Source organism: Cololabis saira, chromosome 17 (assembly GCF_033807715.1).
Source record: "Cololabis saira isolate AMF1-May2022 chromosome 17, fColSai1.1, whole genome shotgun sequence".
Lineage (NCBI taxonomy): Eukaryota > Metazoa > Chordata > Actinopteri > Beloniformes > Belonidae > Cololabis > Cololabis saira.
In genome coordinates, this window is record NC_084603.1 from 14424640 (window position 1) to 14452433 (window position 27794).

At 39.3% G+C, this 27794-nt stretch overlaps 2 protein-coding genes across 3 annotated transcripts; one reads left to right on the forward strand and one right to left on the reverse strand.

Moving 5' to 3' along the window:
- The first annotated feature begins 278 nt into the window (after positions 1-278).
- sec23ip (SEC23 interacting protein) lies at positions 279-15804 on the forward strand. The gene is made up of 18 exons (XM_061745965.1): positions 279-433; positions 1567-2093; positions 2656-2863; positions 3393-3586; positions 3816-3905; positions 4001-4121; positions 5787-5876; positions 5959-6100; positions 7918-8126; positions 8214-8311; positions 9418-9588; positions 10607-10702; positions 10790-10945; positions 11041-11196; positions 12417-12519; positions 12740-12919; positions 12999-13161; positions 15354-15804. The coding sequence occupies exons 1-18, from the start codon at positions 301-303 to the stop codon at positions 15433-15435; spliced, it is 2919 nt and encodes a 972-aa protein (XP_061601949.1). The 5' UTR covers positions 279-300; the 3' UTR covers positions 15436-15804.
- csgalnact2 (chondroitin sulfate N-acetylgalactosaminyltransferase 2) lies at positions 15742-23780 on the reverse strand. 2 transcript variants are annotated; one of them, XM_061745967.1, is made up of 8 exons: positions 23654-23780; positions 21105-21948; positions 19483-19699; positions 19248-19349; positions 18985-19163; positions 18801-18895; positions 18629-18710; positions 15742-17485 (listed from the first exon to the last, which is right to left on the reverse strand). In XM_061745967.1, the coding sequence occupies exons 2-8, from the start codon at positions 21754-21756 to the stop codon at positions 17193-17195; spliced, it is 1620 nt and encodes a 539-aa protein (XP_061601951.1). In that variant the 5' UTR covers positions 21757-21948; positions 23654-23780; the 3' UTR covers positions 15742-17192. The 2 variants fall into 2 exon arrangements, with proteins under 2 accessions (XP_061601951.1, XP_061601952.1); XM_061745968.1 differs by lacking the exon at positions 23654-23780 and adding an exon at positions 22062-22184.
- Between the last annotated feature and the right edge of the window lie 4014 nt (positions 23781-27794).

The following is a 27794-nucleotide window of genomic DNA, read 5'->3' on the forward strand; positions in this document are numbered from 1 at the left end:
TTTTATGTAAAAAATCATTACATGGATAATTCATCCAGGATAAACCTCTTTCAGGTGAAAGTGGAACTAAAAAACTTGCAGTGTAATGTTGAAACATGTTATTAGTTGTCAAAACTGTGCGGAAGTAAGCTGCGCGATCGTAGCTGATCTACAAAACATGTGTGTTCTGTGTTCTACAGAGCTCGCGCCCGCTTTGTGCTATATAGATCGGTGAAAAGTCCGTGACGTCATCAAAAGCGGTGTTTCGGCAACTGAGCATGCGCCAGTTCCGGTGGTGGCTACGTGTAATTCTCCGGGAAAATGGCAGATAGAAAAAATAATAACGCCTCAAACACCGGTTCAAATCTACTGTTCAGCGCCGCGCCGGAGTTTAATTTTAATCTTCCTTTCATGCCAGTGAGTCACGCCTCTGGTCCGGCCGTGTTGTCAGGAGGTGAGATGAAAGAGCCGATGAGGAAATGTCTGAAATGTTGGTGAGGTGGTTAGCATGCTAGGCTAGCTTTGCTGCTGTCAGCTGTTGTCAACATGTGAAAGATAAAACAGAAAATAACTCTAGCAGTTTGTCAGACAGATGAGCCTCACTGACTAATGCCTTTTGATTAGGCTGCCCACACTTTGATTATTTTTTTTAAGCATTAGTTTAAGTGGATCATATTTCAAAACATTTGGTCAAGTCCTGTAATGTTTACACCCCTTTCTCATCCTTCTGAATACATCTTTCTAGACTTATTCTTATCATCTGCATCTTCAGTTTTAATCTGCTTTGCATATTGATTATCAGAGGTGTCAAAAGTATTCACATTCATTACTCAGGTAGAAGTATAGATACTAGAGTTTAAAAATACTCCTGTATAAGTTGAAGTATCAACTCAAGTTTTTTACTCAAGTAAAAGTATAAAAGTACTGGTTTCAAAACTACTTAAAGTATAAAAGTAAAAGTAATGTAAGGGGGAAAAAAGCCATTAAGGACAAAAGCCATTGAAAATGAATGCATCTTAGTATAATGCAAATATATTAAAGAACCATATATGTGTACTATTGAGCATTAACATGTGTTTCAGAGAGCAGCAGATATGATGACTAGTTGCCTATAAGTATTGTAATGGTGCAAAAAGTCAAACTTCAGAGGCATGTTATCATTTATCCTAACCTTTATTGGAATGTACATCCAAGTTTAGTTGCAGGAATCTGAGGGAACGGATGTAAGAACAAAACTGGACAAGAACATCTGAAACAACCACAACCAAATTCACTCTATCCGGATGGAGCAATTTAACTGGATAGTTTTTGTTTAAAGGCCGAAATGAAATAGAGTAACGAGGCTGTTTTTAAAATGTAAGGAGTAAAAAGTACAGATAATTGCGTGAAAATGTAAGGAGTAAAAGTAAAAAGTCGTCTGAAAAATAATTACTCCAGTGAAGTATAGATAACCAAAATTTCTACTTAAGTAAGGTAACAAAGTATTTGTACTTTGTTATTTGACACCTCTGTTGATTATACAATCTCTATAAAATGTTGTTCAGGGATCAAATTTTAAAGTTTGCTCTCCATGTTTATGTCCATCAGAAGATTCCACTGATGTTGGAGAAGAAGACAGTTTTCTTGGTCAGAGCTCAGGAAATGGACCAGCGTCGTCCTCCACATTTAGCTACTTTTCCAGCCCCGTAACCACCTCTGACCCGTTCGCATCCATCGGCCGGCAGTCGCCATGTCCACCAGCAGCTCTGTCTGGGGCCGCGACCACAGCTGGACCCGTTTCTGCCCCCAACAGTGTTAGCATGGCCCCAGCGCCAGCATCCTCAGGCGCGCAAATGAACCCTGCTGCTGCTGCTTCAGTGTTTGGCGGCGCAGTTTACCAGAGTCCCGTTGGACGCCAGACTCCTCCCCCTACCGCAGCGACCCCACCACCTCCCCCAATGCAGACGCAGAGTCACAACCCGTACCGACACACCCCCATCAGCAGTAGAGCCAGTCCGTACATTCCAGCTCCAGAGGTCCTGCCGCCGCCGTCAGCACACACTCCTCAGCAGAATCCCTACTCTCTCAGCTCCTCGCCACAGATGTTCCCTCCGACACCACCCACGTTTACACAGGTATGGCAAGGCAAGTTTATTTATATAGCACAATTCAACACAAGGTAATTCAAAGTGCTTTACATTGACATTAAAAGCGGCAAGACATAATTAGACAGTAAATAACAAATAAGATTGAATAAAATTATGAATAAGATGATAAGAAAAGAAGTAAAATAATAAAAAGCACAAGCTGTTAAAAATAAGGGCAGTATAGTCCAGCAGGTAAGTATTTAATTTAAGTGTATGCTTCAGTAAACAGTAATGTTTTTAGGCCGGATTTAAAGGATCTACAGTTGGAGCAGACCTCAGGTCTACAGGAAGTTTGTTCCACCGGTGAGGAGCAGAATAACTGAACGCTGCCTCACCTTGCTTGGTTCTGGTTCTTGGGAACCACAACAAACCAGATCCAGATGAACCTCAGGGGTCTGGGAACTTCATAGGAACTAACAGATCAATTATGTATTAGGTAGATACGATCCCTCGAGTCTGTCCTGTATTTGATAAACTGATATGGATGAAAAAAATGTCAAACAGTTAATATTTAGGGAAAATAAAAGCTTGTGAATGTTTCTATTTTCAGCCTCCCCACACACATATCCAAGGACCTCCACCTTCAGCCACCACTGCTGGAGCCATAGTTCCTGCAGGTCCGATGATGCAGTACAACTACAATGTTTATGAGCCAGTTCAGCATCATTGGTTCTACTGCAAGCAAGTCGAGTCAAAGACCGTCTGGCTTCCCTTCAGTATCATTGATTCTCTTCAGCTCGAGGAGACGTTCAACTCAGGTATGACGACACATTACCTTCACAGAGACCAGGGGCCTCATGTACTAAAAAGTGCGTGGATTTCAACGTGAAACCGTGCGTGGAATTTACACGAAAGCAAAAATTCAGATGCACAAAACTGTGCGTACGCCCAAATCCACGCAGGTTTCTCTGTACATCCCAATCAGTGTGGATTTGAGCGCACATGGGGGAGCACAACACTCCGCCCTGTCTCTTCCCTCAAATACATATGTTTGAATATGATAATGAAGATAATTATCCATTAAAAACCGCTCATCCTAACAAGAAATGTGCAAAAACAGGTAAAACAAATTACACCCAAAAAATACACCAGCCTTAATATGTGAGTGAAGGACCGCAACTTTCTACGTTCAAGTCATTCTTTGTACATCCGACCATGAGCGTAGAAAGTGGCGTACGCACGTTTTTTGTGCGCCGCACTCTTAGTACATGAGGCCCCTGAGCTCCTCGTAGCACTGGGAAGGTTTTATTCCGTCTACATCTGTTGCGGTGCTTCCTCCTCATTCAGTTCAGCCAGACCCGGAGAGCGTGATCATACGGACAGACGGAGGGCGTTACGACGTGCAGCTCTATGATCGTGTGCGCAACTCAGTGTACTGGGAGGAGGAGCCGACGGAGGTCCGGCGCTGTTCCTGGTTCTACAAAGGAGATTCGGATAGTCGTTTTGTTCCATATTCTGAAGACTTTAGTGAAAAGCTGGAGGTTAGTCCGTGGACACGGTCCTCTTTGATGTTAAATAACTGCATCCCAAATTCTGCTAAAAACTATCCACTTTACTTTCAGTAAGACTTAAAATGGGTTAAATCATTACTGAGATTGTTCTGTTATGTATCAGTTCTGTATTCAGTATTGTTCAATGCTATATACTGTTAATAATCAGTCCCCTTATATGTTAAAAGTCAGTAATATACTGTATTTATGCCAACTTCAGGCCGAATATAAGAAAGCTGTGTCGACAAACCAGTGGCATCGTAGACTGGAATTCCCATCAGGAGAAACGATTGTCATGCACAATCCAAAGGTAAGCCAGGGCCTCTTTACTGTGGCGTAATGAGATTAGTCTTGTTGCCTTACTTTAATTGGTAGCTAAGACTGACTTGTTTACCTGATTTGTAGGTTATAGTGCAGTTTCAGCCCTCCTCCTTACCAGACGAGTGGGGCACGACCCAGGATGGGCAGACCAGGCCCAGGGTGGTGAAGAGAGGGATTGATGATGACCACGATGAAGTGCCAGATGGTAGTCTGCTTTCTCTGTGCTCAAATTCATCTTAGCACTTAATGGAAGTAGAGATACCGACAATAGGTGTGATCCATTAGAAATATTTTCGCAAAAGCAGAAAGAGGGCAGGGTGTGATTATTATCTCATCTTCAAGAATAAAATGAATTAAGATGTAACATTGAGATGCTATACAATCGCTTGCTTTAAAGGGGACCTATTATGGCATTTAATGTATATTTTAAACAGGCCTTGAATGTCTTAAAAACAATCTAAAGCTTGTTTTTTCTACATAAAACAGAAATTCAGCCTGTGCCTTCTAACCTCTTTTCTGTGAGTGATCCTGAGGGGCGGGGAGGCTATGATAATGAGGCTCTGCGCTGATTGGCTCCCTGAATGACGTGTAGCAGGGGAGGGAACAAAGCGTTGCTCCGGCGAGAAGAGCCGGCTGCGTACACAAAGCGTGTCCCTTGCCAGGGAGCTTCGGCGACAAAATAAATTACATTGCTTTATTTTTTTTGTAGTTTAACGGTTTCAGTGTGGACAGAGAGCGTCTGATGTCACGCAGCTCGACATGATAGTCGGACGCTCGCATTCAGTTACACGGTAAACAGATCTTAAAGCCTGATTTACGGTTCTGCGTTAAATCGACGCGTACCCTACGCCGTAGGCTCTGCGTTGGTGTAACGCGGAACCATAAATCAGCCTTTAGTTACCTGACCGGGTCACCTCGTCTTCACACAGGAAGATTTAATTGAATTCTAAACACGTACACCACAGTTCTTTACTCCAATTCTTCAAGACAAATGAATCATGTTAACTGTAAAGAAATCAACACTAAATGTTCACAAATGGCAACTTCATTGTTAAAAAAATAAAAGAACAGAAGTTGTATATAAATAACATGTAATCACTATTGCTGGCTCAAGGAAGGACCGTGCATTTTTTCTGAAGGTGTCGTTGAACAGCTTCAGGTGCATTGCTTGGAAGATCTGAAACCATAAACAGAAGAAAAATGTATTATTAATAGAGCTCCGGTGTTACCTAACGAGTGAGTGGCTCCGTTAAGGAACACTGGAGCCACCGGGGCCACGGTGAGCAGCTCCGGAGCTAAGCTAAATACTTAGCCCATGCAAAGATCATACTTGTAGACAAATATAAATAACATAAAAAAAAATAACGTCACTTACCGCTGACTCGTGTGCAGTTGCCGAGTCCGTGCTGTTGGAACTGATCCTTTTATGAGGGTAAATGTCGATGCAAAAACTGTCCCCACTGTGGAAGCAGCCACCGCTTCTAAACAATGGCGGAGTTCTGTCCCAGCGGAGTTGGTTGTGGGCGTGGTTTCAGCAGCGGAGGCCGAACCTCTGCGCCTATGGTGACGTCACCATAGGCGCAGATTCTGAACGGCTCATAGAAGTCACATGACACTGGACGGATCCTCCGGGCGGGGTGAACAGACCCTGCAGAATTCGGTTGCTTTTCATCTTCTGTGTGTTGGCAGGGTGAGGGGAGACCACTTTATATATGTTAAAACAAGAAAAAACGTGTTTTTCATAATAGGTCCCCTTTAAATGTAATGCAACTGAATGATTGTTTTAATGGAGACAAGTTCGAGGTCCACATTAAATGTTAAACTGAGAAAATGGAGAGAAAAGAGTTTAATTATGTCCACTCTCTTCCAGGTGAGCTCCCCAAGGTGGATCACCTGGTGTTTATGGTTCACGGAATCGGCCCCGTGTGTGACTTGAGGTTCAGAAGCATGATCGAGTGCGGTGAGCACCGAGTAACGCCAGTATTCACCAGTCAAGTTATCCATGTAAACAAGCGTACTAGTGTAGCATCTTGTGCTTTCAGTGGACGACTTTCGTAGCGTGTCACTCAAGCTGCTTCAGAGTCACTTTAAGATGCCGCTGGACGAGGACGCTATTAGCCGAGTGGAGTTCCTGCCCGTCCAGTGGTACTCGGCTCTGCATGGAGATGCCACAGGGGTGGACAGGTGAGGAGACGCAGTGTCGCCCAATCTGTGACTTCCAGATTTCATCATGTGCTCCTTGAACTCGAGTTGAAATTTGTTCGAAGTTAGATTAACCTGAGCTCAAAATTGCAAACACAGATAGTTTCTTCCAGTTTATTACTGAAATACTGCATCACAAACCAGATTCTGGCATCCAAGGTTGTTTTTCTATTAACTGAGCACTTTTTATTTTTCTAAATGTCATCAAATACTGACTAGACCTGACATAAAGTATTCTTGTCTGTTGTGTGCAAACTTCATTGGTCAGCAGTTTTTAACGGAACATTTGCCTGAGATTCTGTAAAGATGCAGATTAATACACATTAATACCTAATGTGTCAATGTCATTACTGAATTATTCCCTCTGATTTTCTATAACATGAAATGACAGAAATGTTAACTGTTAAAATATATCACTTTTAATCCGACGCAAGTCTGAACTGCTGCAGTCTCACGGCAGTAATACACATTTAATGCATTTATTCATGTTGAACAGGTGCACATAGTAGCGATAGGTTAGTCTGACATCTGAATAAATGCTCTGAGAAATCAGTCATACATACATACATACATACATACATACATACATACATACATACATACATACATACATACATACATACATACATACATACATACATACATACATACATACATACAGGACTGTCTCAGAAAATTAGAATATTGTGACTTTCTGTAATGCAATTACAAAAATATCATACATTCTGGATTAATTACAAATCAACTGAAATATTGCAAGCCTTTTATTATTTTAATATTTTTGATCATGGCTTACAGCTTAAGAAAACTCAAATATCTTATCTCAAAAAATTAGAATATTCTGGGAATCTTAATCTTAAGCTGTAAACCATAATCAGCAATATTAAAATAATAAAAGACTTGCAATATTTCAGTTGATTTGTAATGAATCCAGAATGTATGACATTTTTGTTTTTGTAATTGCATTACAGAAAATAAAGAACTTTATCACAATATTCAAATTTTCTGAGACAGTCCTGTGTATATATAATATGTATCCAGCGTATTTATTACCTGCATTTTTTTCTCAGAACTCACAAAACAACTCTGTAACTCTAGATGAACTTGAGGAGACAGTGTCCTCGTGTGAAGCAAAGATCTTGTTTTTCAGCTGATAACATCAGTGCTGATGTCAGAGCAGATTTGCATGACTAGAACATCAAGCTTTAACACGTACAAAAGTGACCTTTCTCGCTGTGTTGATTTACTGCTGGTGTTTAACACACCGCTACCGCACACGTAGCAGAATAATATAGTTTTATGACGGGGACAGGTTGTTGCCAGAATCCGGTCTGTGAGGGCGATTTGTCAATATCGGCTTTGTGTTTCACTTTCAGACTTGTCAGGATCTGTTCCGTGTTTTTCATGAGAAGTTAAACACCTGAGCAACAACGCATTCATTCATTCAGTCTTTTCATTTGTTTAGTTTTTTTTAAATAGAACAAATTGGATAATAACAGACCCATCCTTTCAAATTTGTATAACTAGAACTGGGTTTGTCTTATAAAAGTCAGAGTTGATCTTTCAGTGTGTGGCTTCTCTTGGGATGTGTTCAGCTTTGTCTTCATTGATATTTTATCGAGACACATCTTTGGCTCTTGTCTTTCATGCGAAAGCAAAGTGGATATTGTGGCTGAAGTATTCGGCACTGGGTCAACAATAAAACTAATTATTAGTGGAGTTAGGGATGTGCAATGATTGGGGAGGTCCGCCGCGATGCCCAGCTTTAATCGAGACTTATTTCTTGTGTTTATTTTTAGGAAGATAAAGAGGATCACTCTGCCAAGCACTGGACGTTTACGTCACTTTACAAACGAGACTTTGCTGGACGTGCTTTTCTACAACAGTCCCACCTACTGCCAGACCATCATGGACACGGTTTCTCTCGAGATGAACCGACTTTATGACCTTTTTACACAGAGAAACCCAGAGTTCAGGGGAGGAATATCAGTGTCCGGACACAGTTTAGGTCATTAACTACCTTCAACACCACTGCTTATATTTTTGTCTTCTGCTTTACGTCTTTGTGATTTATCTTTCATCCTTTTATTTACAGGCTCCCTGATTCTCTTTGATCTGTTATCCAATCAGAAGACCGGCTCTCCTGCGCTGCTCATGCCGGCCACTGCCACTGCTAACGGAGATGCCAAACAGGTGAAACACACACACAAGTCAGTGTGTTACAGATTTAACCACCTGGTAGTGTCATAGGAGTAAATTGAGTGATTTACTTCACATTGGTGTTTTCACTGTGAAAAATTGTAGGTGGTGATAATTAGGAATGGGCGATATTTTACCGTTCAAGATATACTGTCAAAAAAATTACCCACGGAAGGAAGGAAGGAAGGATAAATTCCCGTTGATACGTGTTTGTGTAACAAACATGGCAGATCTGAGTCATTCCAGTTTTGCAGTACAGGTGTACTAATTTAATTGGTTTTTATTAATTACATTTAATTGGTGTAGTTTAGTATCATTTAGTATTCTTTTAGAGCAGTGATTTGGGGGCTCCAAAGACTGAATGTGGTGATAGATTTATAGTTACAAAGGTGGAGTTGAATTGGTATTTTTTTTAATCGTCATTTTTATCGTTATCGGGATAAATGCCAGAAATTATCATGATACATTTTTTAGTCCATACCGCCCCCATCCCTAGTGATAATATATTTTTAATCAGCCTAATCTCAGACGCATGTTCTTATGTGGCATTTACCCCCTGCACCGGAGGCTCCCGGGTAAAACGAGCAGCAAATCTTCCCCTTTCTCTTGTTTTCATCTATTCCTGCAGTGCTGCATGTTGTGACAAGCCAATGTGCATTTAAAGCTAAAAATACACCAAATAACTCTCAAATCAGAGAAAATATGTCACGTAAAGTGTTTGAATCGAGCACAAAGAAACGGTAAACCAGTGTTTCTCGATCCCACTCCTCAGGAGCCCTGTCCTGCATGTCTAGATGTCTCCTGCTATCAGCACACCAGAGTCTGATTAATGGCCACCATCAGCGTGTTATCAAGGTCTGCACAAGTCTGTTGACGACACAGTCACCCGGGTGTATTGAAGCAGGGAAATATCTAACCCATGCAGGACTGGACTTGAGAAACGGTGCAGTGCACCAACGTGATTGAATTATTTTGCCCAGCTTGATGTTGCACAACCTCTGAAGTGACTATATTTGTAGATATCAGTGTTTCTGCAGAAACTAAACCTTGTATGAGTGCAATATATATACCATAATTGTAAATTGTGCGTCTCTTTGTAGACAACAGCTCCTGTTGCACAGGGAAATCACACGGTCACTCCAACAGCCGTGGAGGAGAAGGCCAAAGAAGACGAGGAGGAGTTTGAGGACCTTGATGCTGTGCTCCAACATCTGGGCTTGTCTGAGTACAAGAGCACCTTTGATGAGGAGAAGATTGACATTGAATCTTTTGTAAGTCTAACAGCCTGTCCTAACTGCACGCGAGTGTCCGACTATCGCGTTGCACTGCGTGGCATCGGACGCTCTCTGTCCACACTGAAAACGTTATGGGCCCCCACATTATTTAGATTGACAGCTGAAACTTGCTTTTTAAAAGGCTGATTTATGGTTCCACGTTACACCAACGCAGACCCTACGGCGTAGGTTATGCGGCACGTCGTAGGCTACGCTGTCGATTTTACGTGGAACCATAAATCAGCCTTTATTCACCGCACTACCCGCCCGTGCGCTCCTGAAAGAAACTCCTAAAAGAGTAAAGAGACAAGTAAAAGATGGGCGAGTACTTGTAATCTTCCTACGTTTGTACTTTCTAAACATAAACCAAACTTGATATTTAAATGTTCTTCTATTTTCTTCCTGCCGCTCGCATTGAAAGCCGGTTGAAAGCGCTGTAGGAAACAGTCATGGATGAGGAACGGCTGATCCAGTTAGTTGAAATGAGAAGTTATCTCTATGATTCCTCCTCATTTCACTACAAAAACCTCAATAAAGTGGCAGAAAGAAATATTATATTATTATTATATAGCCTATTATCTTATTATTATATCTTTATTATCCAGCTGCCACTTTATTGAGGTACTTGTATTGAAACAACTGTTTCCTACAGCGCTTTCAACCGGCTTTCAACGCGAGCGACAGGAAGAAAATAGAAACAGGCCGCCCGACAAATGTTCAGCTCAAAACGGCGCGCCGCGTCGCACTGTGCTGCTCGCGGCCAGTTTGGACAGTCCAATAGAAAATAAAGCAATGGAATTGTTTTTGTCGCTGACGCTCGCTCGCGTCGCATGCAGTTAGGACACGGTGTAACATTTAATAGAATGGCCCTTATTTGCAAAGAAGAAGTGAAAGATTTAAGAAAAAACTGGTGAAATGCGGGAATTCGTTTGTAAACTGTGGGGCTCTTTTTCACTTACTATCCTTTTATAGCCATAAACCAGTTATTTGTTTGAACATTCACGTGTTTTTGCAGCTCATGTGCACAATCGAGGACCTGAAGGAGATGGGAATCCCGCTGGGTCCCAGGAAAAAGATTGCCAAATTTGTTAAAGAACGAGTGAGCAGACAGGTAAGTTTGTGTCTTGAACGTGGGTGATGCCTGAGCGTGGTGAGCCTGACAGACGCTGTGACGTTGCCCCTGTGGTGTTTTTATCAGGAGAAGAAAGCAGCAGTTAAAGAGGAGATTCAGGTCGTGGCGTCTCAACCAGCAGCTGAAAGTGTCCCCGACCCCTCGGCGAATAAGCCCCCGGTGGGCAACACCGTCTCCTCCGTCCCCGTGGACTACAATTACTTTGAAGTTGGTACCGGACAGGTAAAGCAAACACAATGAGAGGAACCGTTGCAGCTGTGAAAGACAGGACAGGAAAGTTTGGGCTTGAAAACTGACGGTTACTTTTAACTCTGCAGATCTCGGTGGTTTACCGCACGCTGGACTTTGAGCCCGTTAATTTCTTCGCCTTAGGATCTCCTATTGGCATGTTTCTGACCGTTCGAGGACTCGAGAAGATTGAAGAGACGTACCAGCTGCCCACGTGCAAGGGCTTCTTCAACATCTATCATCCGGTATGTGGATGTTCCAGTTATGCAGCTCATTAAACTTTTATTCATGTATGTGTGTGTGTGTGTGTGTGTGTGTATATGTATATATATATATATATATATATATATATATATATATATATATATATATATATATATGTATATATGTATATGTATATGTATATGTGTATATGTGTGTGTGTGTATGGGTCAATGACGAATAAGGATTTTCAACAGGTCAATTTTCTGAGTTTTTTGTCAAGATGAATTGGCACTAGCCTTAAAAAAGGTCATGTGGTGCAACCATGATTCATATTTAAATAAATTAATTTCCTTAACATCTTGACATCTTTTCTTTACAAGTTTTCCGTAATATACATAAATTGTTGTTTTTAATGGTCGCGCCACATGATATTTCATAAAATGGACATCAGTCAAACTTTGTTTGTATATATCATGATGGAAATATAAATACAAATGTGTTGCAATCTTACGCTCTACAAGACACTATATGTATGTATGTATGTATGTATGTATGTATGTATATGTGTGTGTGTGTGTGTGTATATATATATATATATATATATATATGTGTGTATATATATATATATATGTGTGTATATATACACACACACACACACATATATATATACATACATATATATATATATATATATATATATATATATATATATATATATGAATAATATGGAATATTGTGATGAAGTTCTTTATTTTCTGAAGTGAACTGTTTCTGAAAAAAAAAAATGTCATACATTCTGGATTCATTACAAATCAACTGAAATATTGCAAGCCTTTTATTATTTTAATATTGCTGATTATGGTTTACAGTTTAAGATTAAGATTCCCAGAATATTCAAATTTTTTGAGATAGGATATTTGAGTTTTCTTAAGCTGTAAGCCATGATCAGCAATATTAAAATAATAAAAGGCTTGCAATATTTCAGTTGATTTGTAATGAATCCAGAATGTATGACATTTTTGTTTTTGTAATTGCATTACAGAAAATCACAATATTCTAATTTTCTGAGACAGTCCTGTATGCTGCTTTCAAAATGAAGGGGCATCCTTTAAAAAGATTTCCTTTTGAGATATATATATATATATATATATACATACACACACACACACACACACACACACACACACACACACACACGTCTGTGTGTGTTGAAAGGTAAATGAGGCATCAGTAGACTCACTAGTGATGAACTTGTTTTTAGTTGGACCCGGTGGCGTACAGGATCGAACCCATGATCGTACCGGACGTGGACTTGAAGCCGGTTCTGATCCCACATTACAAAGGGAGGAAGAGACTTCATCTTGGTACGGCACATCATTTTCTGTTGTTATGACGAATTGAATGGCGGGAAAGTCATGAAAAGTGGAAGAGAAATGCAGAAAAGGAGTTGCTGGATCTGGTTGAACAACTCTCTGCCCCCTGTTGGTGTGGTTGACAAAACGCAGCAGAAAAAGGTTTTGTCAGCTGCGTGTGAAAAGTTTGATCTCTCTGTGGGATTTAACACCGTCTCCGTCTGCGTTTCAGAGCTCAAAGACAGTCTCTCCAGGATGGGCTCCGACCTGAAGCACGGCGTCATCAGCTCCCTGAGGAACGCCTGGCAGACGCTCAACGAGTTTGCCCGGGCGCACACTTCCTCCGCGCTGCAGGCCGAGCTGGCCATCGTGGCCAATCAGATAGAGGAGGAGGAGAAGCACGTGAGGGAAGGTCAGTTTCCCCGGTTTCTGGCCTTTCGGGGAAGTTATTTCTGTGTGAGACTTGGCAGCTGAGTTCTGGTTTCTCACAGAGCAAAAGATTAGTGAGATCCCCGAGCCGCAAAGAGAAGAGGAGCATCAGGTGAAGATCGGGATGCTGAACGGCGGGAATCGGATCGATTACGTTCTGCAGGAGAAGCCCATCGAGAGTTTCAACGAGTATCTGTTCGCCCTCCAGAGTCACCTCTGCTACTGGTAAATTTCAGTGAACACACTTCATTTCAAAACTTTCTAGTCACTTTGATTTATAAACAAAATCAAATCAATTAATAGATTTTGAGTTTTTCTGTGAACCGCTGAAAAAAATGCCAAAGGTTTAATGATCTGCGCCTTTAAAACATTAGAATCTCTTATTTCTCTTTTATTTTCCTCAAACGTGTGTTTGGTTCAGGGATCTGGTTTTTACGTGAGAACTGCGCCCCGAGACGCAGCGTCCCAGCAAACCCTTGTCATCTTCTTAGTCAGCGTTTCACAAGAAATGTAATTGTTCAAACCTGACTTTAAAAAAACAAAGACATGTGTTTACATGACGATGAGCAGCCAGGTGCATATTTCCTGGACTTTCTTTGACATATTTTTCTTTTTGTTATTCCAATATTGTTATCTCGTTTCTTATACGAGATAAACTATGCGATTATGCGATAAACTATAGAAACAGTAGAAAACAATATAGAGATCCAACAAATCCATTATTCCTTCAGTTAAAATTGTTGAAATTTCATGAATTAGTAGACTATAGTATTCTGCAAATTATGTTTAAAGCTCATAAAAAAACTTTACCAATCAACATTCAGAAAAGATTTGAAAAAAGAGAAAGCAAGTATAACTTAAAAGGAACAGAGATTTAAAAAAAACAAAGATTCAGGACTAAATTGATGGAACGTTGTGTTTCTGTGAAAGGAATCAGTTTATGGAACAATCTGAATAAAGAAAACAAAGAATCCAAATCAAACATTACATTCAAAAGAACAATTAAAGCCTGTATGTTAAGTAAATATAATGAAATATGTTAGTTAAGTTTGATTGACATACCCATAGACAGCGGTAATTTTATTTTATTTTAGTTTTTTATTCACTTAGTTGTTGTTTTTTTTTTTAATTTTTAATTTGTTATTTGTGAAGTTATTTCTTGGAAAAAGGGGCAGGTCAGATAAGATTCTTCTTCTTTCTGCTCCCTTTTCATTCACAAATTAAGAACATTTGTATTTGTATTGAATTGTTTTATTTTTTTGAATTAAAGAATAAATGACATGAAGTATTTAATAAAATACAATGTTTAGTGTTGACAAGTTGGAGGTAAATTCCATACTTTTGGTCATAAAAAATGTTTTATTAACAAAATATTCCATAAAACGTTTTTGTCTAATCACTTCAAATGATCTCACACTGGTCCACTTTTTATCCACCTCTCAAACAAAGACCCGTCGCCACCACGTTGTCACGTACCTAAACTGACAAGCTCTGCGTTTGCCACCTGTACCGCCATCTCGCATATGAACAGCATATCTGTTTTAAATATTTTCATCACTGATACGGATCGCCTGCATGTAATAGTTAGCTGCCACACCCACCATAAACACAAGATTTGATGATCTGTCAACTATTTTGATACAGTATTTGTGGATAGGCCTGTGTTGAAAAAATCGATTTTCCGATTCTAAATCGATTCTTATGTCTAAAGATTTTTTTTTTTCTTCAGCATTTTCGCCAGGTGAACTTTAATCCCAGTAGTCATGACACTTCTGAAAAATGCCAGGTGCTTCATGGCAATATGTGTGCGTGGTGACAGAATAAATTAGATAAGCTAAAATGATTTGTTTACTGCATGAACTGTTGCAATTTCTTTCTTTTTTGCACTTTAAATGGATATTGAAAGGCCTGTTTGAGTTATTTATTTCTTAGTTATTTCACAATAATTATTGTGAAATTATTATTTCACTAGTTATTTTACAGTCATATAATTCAGGCAACAGCTCAAAAAACATTTTAAATAACACTAAGCCAAATCAATATCGAATCAAATCATGATAATCAATTCTGAATATTAAGAATCAGAATCGAATCAATTCTTGACATTTGAATCGATACCCAGCCCTATTTGTGGATTATTAATTGTTAGGTTTTTTCACTTTTTTCATTAGTAACTAGTATTATTAATTACATCCATACTGTCTTACAATATAAAAATACTCTGCTGCAGTTTACTGAAGTTCTCGGGTCATTTTTTCTAAATATTTCTTGATTTCTGCTCACCAACGACTCCTCAGATTAGAAAAAAACGCAGTTTGTCATTTAATCGGTGGAAATGAAGCAGACGAGCTGGCGGAGACCACCGTGTGATGGTTTCTGTAACTCTGTTTAACTGAAACTTTTTGCTTGTGTTTTAGGGAATCTGAGGACACGGCTCTGCTTCTGCTCAAAGAGATTTACAAGACCAAGGGGATCCATCCAGAGCAGACGGCTCATTAATGCAGAATCTACAGGCCTGTTTGTTTGAATCTCTCACTTTTGGTTTACTTCATGTCAGTTCACCTAGACTTTGATTATACTTTTTCCCCCCCTTATTATTTTCATTTTCTATGATGTAGGTTATTGTATACAATCATTTCTATTCAGCCATTTTGTCTTAAATTAAGAAACTAGCTAATAGACTGAAGGATACAGGTTTGATATAACATTTTTATAGCATAAATTATAAAGCTTGTCATGTTTATTAAAATGTGAACCACCTGATCAAAAGGTTAATGGCAAAAATGACATAAATAACAGTAAATGCAGCTTTCTGTAAGTTTTATTTCATGGCCGAGATTTCAGAATAAATCATTACCTCTCATGTTTTATTTTTCTCCGTTTGTATATGTGTGTATTGCTGAAAGGAAGACGCGTATTTCTCCTGCAAGTTAAGGAGACTTTAAGACTATCTACAAAAAAACTGGAAGATTAAAAAAAAAAAAAAATAGTACAAGATGTGATGCAAGAAATACTTTCTCAGAGAGAAAAGCAAAAAGAACTTCTGGCCTGGTTTGTGCAAGCTTTTTACAGCCAAGCTCAACATTTTTGCCTGAAACCTGCGAGGAAACTGTACTTCAGTAAAATCACTTCTCGACGAGATGGACTGGAGTTCGCCGACCGCTGCCGTCGCAGCTTCACACATATGCAAGATAATCTAGTCCACGTGTCATGTCAAGAGCCTGAAGGCACATAACGACCGAAAATATTCAACTCGCAAGAATGAAACAAAGAAATGATTGCAAAAGTATTTACAAGACCGATTGTAGTGCTCCAGCATCGGTTTGAGGGATCGGTGCCAGGAGGGATTCTCTCTGGGCATCGACGGCGTGCATTTCTCATTTGTTTTATCTAACACTGGTCCAGATGGGCCTGATTTCGTAACGCAGTTTGCTGCAAGACTACTCGTCTTCTGGTAAACTCTCAGACATCGTTAACATAGTATGAAAATAACTGTCACAAAATCCATGTAAAAGGGTCCCTTTTTTCAGCCATGCTGCCTTTTCTAAACAACCTACTGTATAAATACAATACCAACAGAACATATACTGCCAATATACCTTAAAAAGAGTTACAGATTGTTCACTGCTTTGATCTGAAGAGGAGGTTCTCCAGCACGTTGTTCCTTGGTCAGATTGTGTTTTAGCCTTTTATGAGAGAGTGCAAATTCTCTTTGTTCTTAGACTCAATAAATAAGCTATGTTGTCCTTTCGTAACAGTCTTCTTTTTCATTGGACACGCCAGCCCCAAACACATCGGCCCGTCCTCGGCGAGGTTTGATGGAGTTTTCTGTTTAACATTCAGAAGTTAAGGAGCAGATGTGGTGCATAAACTGCAGGCACCGGGGTTGTAACGGGCAGGATGGCTTGCTGGGAGGCGTCCGGCTCTCGTGACTGCATGCTTTACTTCACTGCTTTCAAAATGAATAATGTCAACCTTACTTTAAGATACACAATACTGTCCTTTTTTCACGTTCAAGTCCTCCTTAAACAGGTTAAATATTGCTAAAAATTGATCATTTATGGCTGTAGCTGTTCAGTAACTCGTACCGTGTTGTGAAGTTTTTCACATTGCTCACTGTTTACATTCATTTGTCTACAGCTGTGCAGGGAAATAAGGAAGGATCCATGTAAACACGTCTTTGCTGTAGTGCCTTAATAATATCAGCACCCTTAAAATCTTTGCGTGGTAATGATGTCGGGGATGCAGGCGCTTGATCAGTCCTCTGTTTTGCTCTGAGTCTTATAGGCCTGTTTGCGTAGATGAGCTTCGATCTCCTCACGAAACACCAGCATGCCCAGGTGGGAGTGGGAGGCCTCGTTCATGGCTTTGGACTGGATGCACATGCGGTACTGCTCCGGCGTCAGCTCGTCCGCGCACTGCTTCTCGTGCCACAGGTGGAACAGGCCCGACACCGGCGTGCGGATCACGATCAGGTCGCTTCGGAGGTACTTCCTGTACAAGTGGACGTCTTCCACGCCCCAGCCTTTGACCTCCAGATCAAAACCACCTGCAGAAAGAAAATCCAGATGTCAAACAAAAGTCAAAATTAGTTTCTATTAGGGGTGTAACAATATATCGTGCCACGAAATTTTGCGATACAAAAACGTCACGATACGTGGAGGTGACAAACTGTATCGCGATATTGGATTATTAATATTAATAGCCTATATTGTGTTGAGAAGTAACGCGCAGTGTATTGGTGCCGACCGCGCCTCGACCGGCGGACCAAAGTCTTCCTCCGCTCAGAAGAAACTAGTACCGTTTTGGTCCCGATCACGGGACTCTTGCAGGGTTTAGAGCTCTGAACTTTTAAGGCTGGTGTAGAGTTAAGCCTTACCTTATAAAATTAAACCTTTTTGGGGTGGTGAGTAGGATAAACACGGGGACAACTTCTGCTGAGTTCCAGTGTACTTTAATGTCCCTCAACCGTGTAGGATTTTAGAACATCAACACAGCACCTAGTGCCGTACTGTGGCGTATCACTCCGCCCAATCTAAAACAGACTAATCACTACAGATAAACTGACTAGTGTCATTATAGTCCCTGATTTACAGAATATAAAGAATATATTTATAAAATAATGAACCCTGAATTACCAAAATAACCTTAACAAAAATAAATCTCCTCTTACACTTATAAGGTGAGCATGAATCAATCTTTTTTATGATGTAAAATTTTATGTATTTATTTACTTTTACTTTATTTATTTAATTTTAGTTGTTAAATTTATGGAAAAGAAAAAAGTCAAATCATACATGAGAGAAACTATTCAGTTTGTGGCAAAATATTTGTACTTGTCTGAAACTGAAGATGCATAATGCAAACCTGACATTTACTTTTAGTTCAGTTTGTGGAAAATGGTTGGCCTGGCTTTCTCTTTAAAACTTAAACAGTTATAAAGCATTACAAACTGTAACAATAGGGCAAACGCACAGCATTGTTTCGTATTTTGTGACTTTCAAATAAAAGACCATTTTTTCTAGTCATATGTTCCTCATTCAAGGTTGTTAAAAAAATACTGCTATAATATCGTATCGTTATCGTGACCTCAATATAGTGTATCGTACTGTATCGTGAGATTAGTGTATCGTTACACCCCTAGTTTCTATTATCATTCTTTTTTAATTTAAACAACAATAAAAGCACTTACCGATGTTTAGAAAGTCCGAGCGATACTGACATGTCATTCCAAATCCAAAATCTCTCCAGAATCCAGCGTCTTTTTTGTGAATCTGCACCAAAACAGGGTAGTAAAGTCAGAAAATGTCTCTTAGCAGAGCTTAAGGCCCTTTCACAATAAAATGACTCAATACATGACTCACCAGCTGGAGTTCAGTAGGTGGAGCCAGCTCCAAATTTCCATAAACTATGGCAGGATTGTACAGACTGAACACCACTGGATAGAAGACTTTTTTGTCTACAAAAGTGGAGAAGCAGAAAAATGTAATAATAATTACTTCTAGGAAAAATGAGAGCACAATGCGGGCAACGTGTGGTAAGACCTACTGGGAGCGGTGTGGAGACGGCAGGTGTTGAGGTACTCCAGAGTAAAATGGATGTCCACGTCACAGAAAAACATTAAAACGTCGCCCTTTTTCCAGGCGTGAGCTCCGATGTCCAAACCACGACCCCGAGAGAACTCCTCCTCCACCGGGATCAGGGTGTAGTTGGAGAAGCTCTCCTCCCTGTTTAATAACACACTTGTTTCAAGCAAACGCTTCAACAAATGCAAAGTACAATCTGTGGAGAAGGAACCCGGAAAGACAAACCTTGACATTTTTTCCAAAGATGTCTTTACCTCCTGCAGTCCCTCCTGTCCAAAATAAACCACTGTGAGATGAACTCGTCTGTCCTGCTGTATGCACACCTGCCTAATAAACAGATGCATTTTTCAAGATTGTATGTCATTACGCAACAAAAGAAAAACCCAACAGGTTTCAGTTCCTTCCCAGAGCATGCTGGGTCAAGTCTCTCAGACAGGGATGGTTTCCATCCAGATCTTACCTGAAGTTTTGCAAAAACTGTGCGAAAGTGTCGACCCTGCCCGCCAGCGGCACGATGATGTTAATAATCATTGCAGATGTTTCTACAGATGTGCTCCTGACTTTCATTATCGGGCCGAATGGTCGGAAGAGCGTGACGTGGCGGAAGCTGCTGGACTCCTCTTTGACGAAGAAGAGCTCGTAAAGAGTCCCTTTGTCTCGTTCTGTCCTGTACAGTCCTGTGAAGATAAGAAAACATAAGAGACAACGCTCTGGGAAGTGGCCCGTAGCGTCAGGCCACGTTTCCACATCCGCTGGGTATTTACAAAAACGGATATTTCCCCCTCTACGTTTTGAAAAATACCCTTGTTTACACGAACCCGCATAAATAGCTGTTAAGGTGCTATGAGCATCCAAACCTGCAGGGGGCAGTGTAACGAGAAGATAAAGTCATGCTAGCCAATCGGAATCCTGGAAAAAAACATCAACAAATGACACGAGTGAAGCCTGAATAATATGGTTCCGCGTTAAATCGACGGCGTGGCCTACGTACGGTGCACGTCGCCGCGTACCCTACGCCGTAGGCTCTGTGTTGGTGTAACGCGGAACCATAAGTCAGCCTTGACTGCCAGTTACTTCCAAGACGGAATGAGTCTTTCGTTTGGAGTGACAGAGAAGTGGAGTTACTTGTGACTTTAGAATATAAAACAGGTAAAATACAAGAAAATATTGACGGTGGCCAAACAAATTGTAAACACAGGTCGCACAAATGACGCTGGTGACGTCTCTGTCGCATAATGTGAAGTTCTGAAGCCTAAATGTCCGTTTCCCTCCATTTACAAGCAAACGTGAAAACGCAGTTTTTGAAAATCGCAGTCACGCAGTGATTTTGAGCTTCGTTTTCATGTAAACGAACTAAGAATGGGTGATATTTTACCGTTCACGATAAACCGTCCAAAAAAATTCCCCACGGTAAGAATTTGTCATCTCGCGGTAAAAACAATAAATTCCCGTTGATGACGTTTTTGTGTAAAGCTGATTTATGGTTCTGCGTTAAATCCACGCACAACGTACATGAAGGAAGGAAGGAAGGAATTAGCCTGAAAGAAAGAAAGAAAGAAAGAAAGAAAGAGAGAAAGAAAGAAATTAGCCTGAAAGAAAGAAAGAAAGAAAGAAAGAAAGAAAGAAAGAAAGAAAGAAAGAAAGAAAGAAAGAAAGAAAGAAAGAAAGAAAGAAAGAAAGAAAGAAAGAAAGAAAGAAAAAGAAAAAAGGATAAATTCCTGTTGATGAGGTGTTTGTGTAACAAACATGGCGGATCTGAGTCATTCCAGTTTTGCAGTACTTTAATTGTCATTTAATTGGTTTTTATTAATTCAGTTTAATTGGTGTAGTTTAGTAGCATTTAGTATTCTTTTAGAACAGTGTTTTGGCTCCAAAGACTGAATGTGGTGATAGATTTATAGTTAAAAAGGTGGAGTTGAATTGGTATTTTTTTTATCGTTATCGGGCTAAATGCCAGAAATTATTGTGATACATTTTTTAGTCCATACCGCCCATCCCTAAAACGAACGGCCTAAACGCATGAAAACGCCACCGTTTTTGCTCCGTGTAAACGGGGCCTCAGTCTGATAGTTTGGGTCTCACCTTCGATAAAGTGAGCGTCAGTGTAGGTTTGCCTCTGCATGGGCATGTCGTCCTCAACGCCGTCCTCCTCGTCGGGGTTGTTGATTATATCCAGCGCGGCCTCGATGACCTCCACCAACTCGTCCCTGCGGTCTTTGCGGACGGGCTTCTCCTCCGGGTGGCGCGTCAGCCCCATCTCCAGCTGGTACACCTTGGAGGAGGTGAAACTCTCAAAGGGCACCAGAGCGTATTCGCTCGGCAGCCGCGCTCCCGTGTTGACCTCGGCCTTGTCGATCTGGGAGTGCAGGTATTCCAGCAAATCGCCCGGCTCTTGGTCTTTGTTGTCCCCCAAACCCTGCACCCCGGGAGGTTCCTTCTTGTCCTGCAGGAGCTTTAGTTTGTCGCTCATCTCCTGAAGCTCCTGCTTGAGCTGAGCGATCTGGCGCTTGAGACTGGACGCGCGGTTCAGGTGGCGCTCCTCCTGTTCCTGCAGCAGAGCCTGGTAATACTCCTTCCCGTAGGTCTCTCCGGCGAGGCCCGGCGGGACCTGGCTCACGTCTGCTGGTGGAGTGCATTCCAGCAGGTAGGCAAACAGCAGCAGCACCAGCAGCAAGAAGAGGCCCAGGAAGAGCCAGCGGACCCGACCCTGGAACGGTAACCCTCGCCTGGGCATCACAACCTCAGAAAACCTATAGCTGGCACGCCTGCATTCCCCGTTTCTTTCTTCTCACATCAGTCACAGTATTCTCCCACGCAATGTCACAGTGACATCAAAATGTTTTACGCTCATTTTAACGTGAAGATCTCTCTTCTTCACTTCAACCTGCTCACACAACGACTCCCCTGACACTCCTGCAATGATCACCTGGGAAAAGAAAACAGGACAAAAATAGATTCAGATTATCCTACAATAAACACTTAATACTCCCAAGATTGGGGTTTCATGCACACAATCAATAGGATTTTTAATTTACCAACCTGTCAGTTTTAGTTTCACTCTACCAAAATATATCTGGTCCATAGGAGGATTTTAATTTTGAAAAGCTCAGCTTAAGACAGCCAGAGACAGCTCCACCTGGAGAGCTAGCAGGCGGACTGCTCTCCTGCAGACAAGAGCTCAGAGGAAAACTGGTGGGCGAGCTTCAAGCTTCACCCGGCTTCCGGTTTAATCGCCTCCTCTTCAAAATAAAACCTAAATATTATTTATATACACGCGCACACCCACATACAGGACTGTCTCAGAAAATAGAGACTATTGTGATAAAGTTCTTTATTTTCTGTAACACAAATGTCATACATTCTGGATTCATTACAAATCAACTGAAATATTGCAAGCCTTTTATTATTTTAATATTGCTGATTATGGCTTACAGTTTAAGATTAAGATTCCCAGAATATTCTAATTTTTTGAGATAGGATATTTGAGTTTTGTTAAGCTGTAAGCCATGATCAGCAATATTAAAATAATAAAAGGCTTGCAATATTTCAGTTGATTTGTAATGAATCTAGAATGTATGACATTTTTGTTTTTGTAATTGCATTACGGAAAATCACAATATTCTAATTTTTGAGACAGTCCTGTATATAAATCCCATATAGCAACCTTTATCCACAGTTCTCTGTCAAAGGTCACACGGTTGTTTGTTATCCTGACATCTATTATCTTCAACAAGTGTAAATCAGAGGTTGTAATAAAGAAACCCAGCAGGACCGAGTTCCAGGAACCAGCGCTGGAAACCACCTCTCTCTTTCTGTGACACATAAATCACCTAATTATTTTTCGCTTTGCAGAGCTTCCTTCTCTAAAAAGTGCAAAAGCAATGTTGATATAAATTTGGAAAGAAAGCAAAATGTCAAAACACTTTTTTTTTAAACGTTCACTACCAGAATTATAGAGGATATTCTGCTGGTTAAATGTCAAGGTTATCACACCATGAACTGTATATTTTTGTCTCGAAAAACAATGGAAGCAACGCTGAGTTTGCAGAAAAAAATAATTTCCGGTTTGAGCATTGTTACTTGGTTACTTAACAGGACAGTATTAAGATCCTCTCAATCATATCTCGTCATAAACAACATTAAACTGTTGTTTTTCTCTTCATATGTCTAATATTCTTTTCCATCACTACCATAGCTTCAGTATGATAACACTCCATAATCACTGAAATAACAGCGTATATACACACACACACACACACATATATATATATATATATATATATATATATATATATATATATATATATATATATATATATATATATATATATATATATATATATAAAAAAACACATATATAATATAATATAACTCATATTTATAGATAATGACACATCATTTTCTGTGGATTGGTCCATTTGGGAGAAGAGAGCTCGATTGCAGCAGTAAAGTAATTGTATTCACAGCAGAAATCTTGTACAATTATTTTGAAAAACCTAAACCGGATGTGCTCACGGTTTAGTCCGGCAGCTGCTTAGCGATGTTCATATCTTCGCTACGTGTTCTGGTTATTTTCTCTCCCGCAAAAATCCCTATTGTGACCAGTAGTAGCAATGAAACATTTAACTCACCTGGCCGTGGTTTCGTCCATTCTCGCCTCCTCTTACAGCTGCTGGTTAGGTGTGAAAGCGCGTTCCGCCTCCGCTACAAAATGCCACGGAGCAAAGAGAGAAAGAGCAGGTCGTAGCTGACTTCCGGTCCGCAGCCGACCAATCAGAGTCGATCAGAGCCGCTGACGTCATCGAACACGCTGAGCCCTCTGCTTCATAATAATAACACCAGTAAAATAACGTTATCATTTTAGCAATACAAACCGTTATGATCACGGTAACAGTATTATGTTGAAAATATCTGTTTGTTAAATTAGTTTTCATAGAGTTTAAAATCTTACATTTTTTAAAGCTCCATCAGATTGGAATAATCTTCCCCGCTTTTTGGGTTCTATTACCTCTTTTCATTGTTTTAAGTTGGCATTATATTCTCATCTTAAAAGAAATTGCCTAGGTGTTTAATTTATTTATGTATTTTTTGTCCTTTTTTCTATTTATTTATTTATTTATGTATTTATTTATTTATTTATTTTTATTGTATTTTTTTCTTTTCTCTCTGTTATGTTATATTTATCTCATTGTTTCGGTTATTCAATTACGGTAGTCTTCTTTGTAACTAGACTTATGTGTGTAGGGGTTGTGTGTGGGAGGGGATGAGCAAGATGTCTGTGTTTGTTTTATGTCATGTATGTCTGTACTGTAATGTGATATATTGTAATGTTGTATGTTTTATGGGACCCCCTTGAAAATGAGATGTTACATCTCAAGGGGCTATCCTTTAATACATTCTAATTTTAAATACTGCTGGTCTACAAAGCACTGAATGGTCTTGGACCAAAATACATGCTGTTCGTTCTTTCGTTCGTTTTGTTTATTTCGAACATGTATAAAAAAAACAATAAAAAAAGATAATAAAAACAAATACAGGTGGGCATTCCACCACATGAAGAAAAAAACAACAACATCAAATCACATATTTCAGTTACATGTTCGACAAGGAGTGGGGGGAAGTATAAATGTATTTAATCCCACCCCCTTTCCACAACTAAACATAAATTATATTTCTGTATTTACTTTTTATACTATACACTAATTTGTATAAATATATATAATTTACAAAAATAACATGTTTAATACCAGATGTAAGCTCTATCATAAATATAATATAACTATGATATAAATATAATATAACTGATATAAATATAATACGTATATCTAAGTATATAAACATACAAAGACAACATGACGAAATAGCAGAACACACACAGCTGGTGATCTTTAAACACAGTCTTCACTTTTATACCTCAAATAAACTATTTCTTTATATTTTTCTTAAATAGGGAACCTGTTAGTTCCCTATGAAGCTCCCAGACCCCGAGGTTCATCTGGATCTGGTTTGTTGTGGTTCCCAAGAACCAGAACCAAGCAAGGTGAGGCAGCGTTCAGTTATTCTGCTCCTCACCGGTGGAACAAACTTCCTGTAGACCTGAGGTCTGCTCCAACTGTAGATCCTTTAAATCAGGACTAAAAACATTACTGTTTACTGAAGCGTACTCTTAGATTAAATACTTACCTCCTGTACTCTACTGCCCTTATTTTTTAACAACTTGTGCTTTTTATGGACTGAAGATACAACCTTTCTTATGTTTATAAGAAAGGACAGAGAGAACTTTACTTTGTAAAGAAGCTTAGATTATTCAGCATTTGCAGCAAGATGTTGGATGTCTTCTATAAGCCTGCCGTGGAGAGTTCCATCACATCTGCAGCTACTGTATCTGTTGGAGCAGCAGCATCAGAGCAAAGGATCTCCTGTAGCCATGTGAAGGAACACAATAAACTCCTACAATGAATCTCTGAAGAGAATGATATCATGACTACTTCCACAGTTAATTTCCTTTTGGGGATTAATAAAGTACTTTTCATTTTTATTTTATTATTTTATTTATATCTTTAAGTACTTGATTGAAAGTGGAGATACTTTTAAATACAATGTAATTCGTATATGCTTGCATAACTTTTTCTAATAGAAAAAAGAGTAATTAACTGAATGTTTAAGAAGTACATATTTAGCCTCAAATATAAGTAAGTAAATCTACTTAAACTCTACTGTCAGTATGTAAGTGGTGTAAATGTAAATGTAGTTCCTCTGCTAAGAACCTTTCAATGCAACCCATAGACATGAATGTGGAATCATCCATATTAAAGGACAATTCAAACATTTATTTTAGTCACAGTAACAGTAAGCTACAGCTAAGTTATCAATAAATCCAGAAAGGCCATAACCTCATCATGTATTAACACACGAACAACCTACACAACAAACAGAGTTGGCACTGATGAGCAGATACGTATCCTCTATCAACATGAGGGTAAAATAGAATGATATTCAGAACAAGTAGAGCACGGGTCTGGGATGTTTGAGATGCCTCCCAGCTCTGACACGCCGGATTCATCAGATCCAGGTGAAATGTTGATGGTGGTGGTTGATTTCAATCAGGTTTGTTAGAGCATCGAAAACATGGAGGACAGTTGAAGACCTCTGATGTTGAGATTAATTTTCTATCAGTCAGTATAGACTCATGATATAGTTGCATTTCTAAATAAAGATGTAGTTGATTCACTGTTGTTGATATGCAAATAATCAAAGATAGAATAAGACAATTAAAAGGTGAGTTTAAAAAAAAAAAAAAAACAATTATCAGCTCACTTATATATTCTTAATTCTACAAAGCATTTTATATCATGTTTTTCATTCACATACTTAATTCAACACAACTATAACCAATGTTTTGAAGCATTGAGCGTCTGTAAAAGTCTGAACCTGAGACAGTTCGTGTCATGACTCGAGTTTCACTGGCCCAGTTTGTTAAACACAGCACTGGTTAGATGATACAAAATGATCACATAGGGTTCCTCGTTCACTTATGGGCTCCACAAGTCGTCCAACGGTGTGTGTCTTCTTGCAAAGTGTATGTAAACTTCTGGTCTCAACTGTAATTCTGTGTTTACCTGGACAGCAGACTGTTTAATTGTGTCTTTCTGCTTTTACTGTTGATGTAAAGCACTTTGAATTACCTTGTGTTGAATTGTGCTTTTCAAATAAACTTGCCTTGCCTTCACTCATATACATCAACAAAATACAATTCGTTTCCATATAATAAAACTGCAACATATATTTGGTTAAAGATGTATTTGGTTCTGCATGTAAATTAATTCAGCAAGTAAGATTTTGGTTTTTTATGTTCTAACTAATGGAGTAAATATCTTTTTTTGTCATACCCTACCTGAGGGTAAGGTACTGATGCAGGGATGGACACAAGTTCTTTCCATTTTTAATTAAATGAATACAGGAGTAAACTTAAACTGGAAATGAATCATATGTTTGATGTTCAAACATGTCATTTGTTATCACTATACTTTGCAAACCAGGAAGTGTTCCCATGATGATGCTCTATATTTAGTCTTTCGTTCATTTCCCCAGTTAATTCAGGAAAACATTTTGCCAAGGTCATGTTTGCAAATATTTATTAATGAGTACTTAATGCGATTTAATTTGTATATACGGAAGTGAATGTGACTAAACTGGACATTTTCAATGCTGCAGCCTAACATGGAACTTAAATGAAGTCAGGAAAAAACTATTTCAAAATAATCCCACTTAGATTTCTTATGAATTAAGTTGCAGATCACAGATGTTTCCAAGAATGCTACAGGTCAGGACCACTGACACTGTTTGAGTCCAAGGATTACAACCAGTTGAGTAAACTTTGGCAATATTACTGGGGTAAATATATGTGATCTGTAGCATTGACGTTTTTAACCAACAAATACAAAATATGGTTATAAATTAGCTTTTTTTTTTGCTTCATTTTTGATAAATAATTAAAAGCGCTGTGGGGAAAATATACAGGACTGTCTCAGAAAATTAGAATATTGTGATTTTCTGTAATGCAATTACAAAAACAAAAATGTCATACATTCTGGATTCATTACAAATCAACTGAAATATTGCACGCCTTTTATTATTTTAATATTGCTGATCATGGCTTACAGCTTAAGAAAACTCAAATATCCTATCTCAAAAAATTCGAACATTTTGGGAATCTTAATCTTAAACTGTAAGCCATAATCAGCAATATTAAACTAATAAAAGGCTTGCAAT

Coding starts and splice junctions, on each gene's coding strand:
- sec23ip (XM_061745965.1), top strand. CDS start 301: ATGGCAGATAGAAAAAATAATAACGCCTCAAACACCGGTTCAAATCTA. Junction 3,587..3,815: donor ACTTTAGTGAAAAGCTGGAG/GTTAGTCCGTGG, acceptor TGCCAACTTCAG/GCCGAATATAAGAAAGCTGT. Junction 13,162..15,353: donor CAGAGTCACCTCTGCTACTG/GTAAATTTCAGT, acceptor CTTGTGTTTTAG/GGAATCTGAGGACACGGCTC.
- csgalnact2 (XM_061745967.1), bottom strand. CDS start 21,756: ATGCCCAGGCGAGGGTTACCGTTCCAGGGTCGGGTCCGCTGGCTCTTC. Junction 18,896..18,984: donor CCGTCTCCACACCGCTCCCA/GTAGGTCTTACC, acceptor CCACTTTTGTAG/ACAAAAAAGTCTTCTATCCA. Junction 18,711..18,800: donor CACCTACTGAACTCCAGCTG/GTGAGTCATGTA, acceptor GTTTTGGTGCAG/ATTCACAAAAAAGACGCTGG.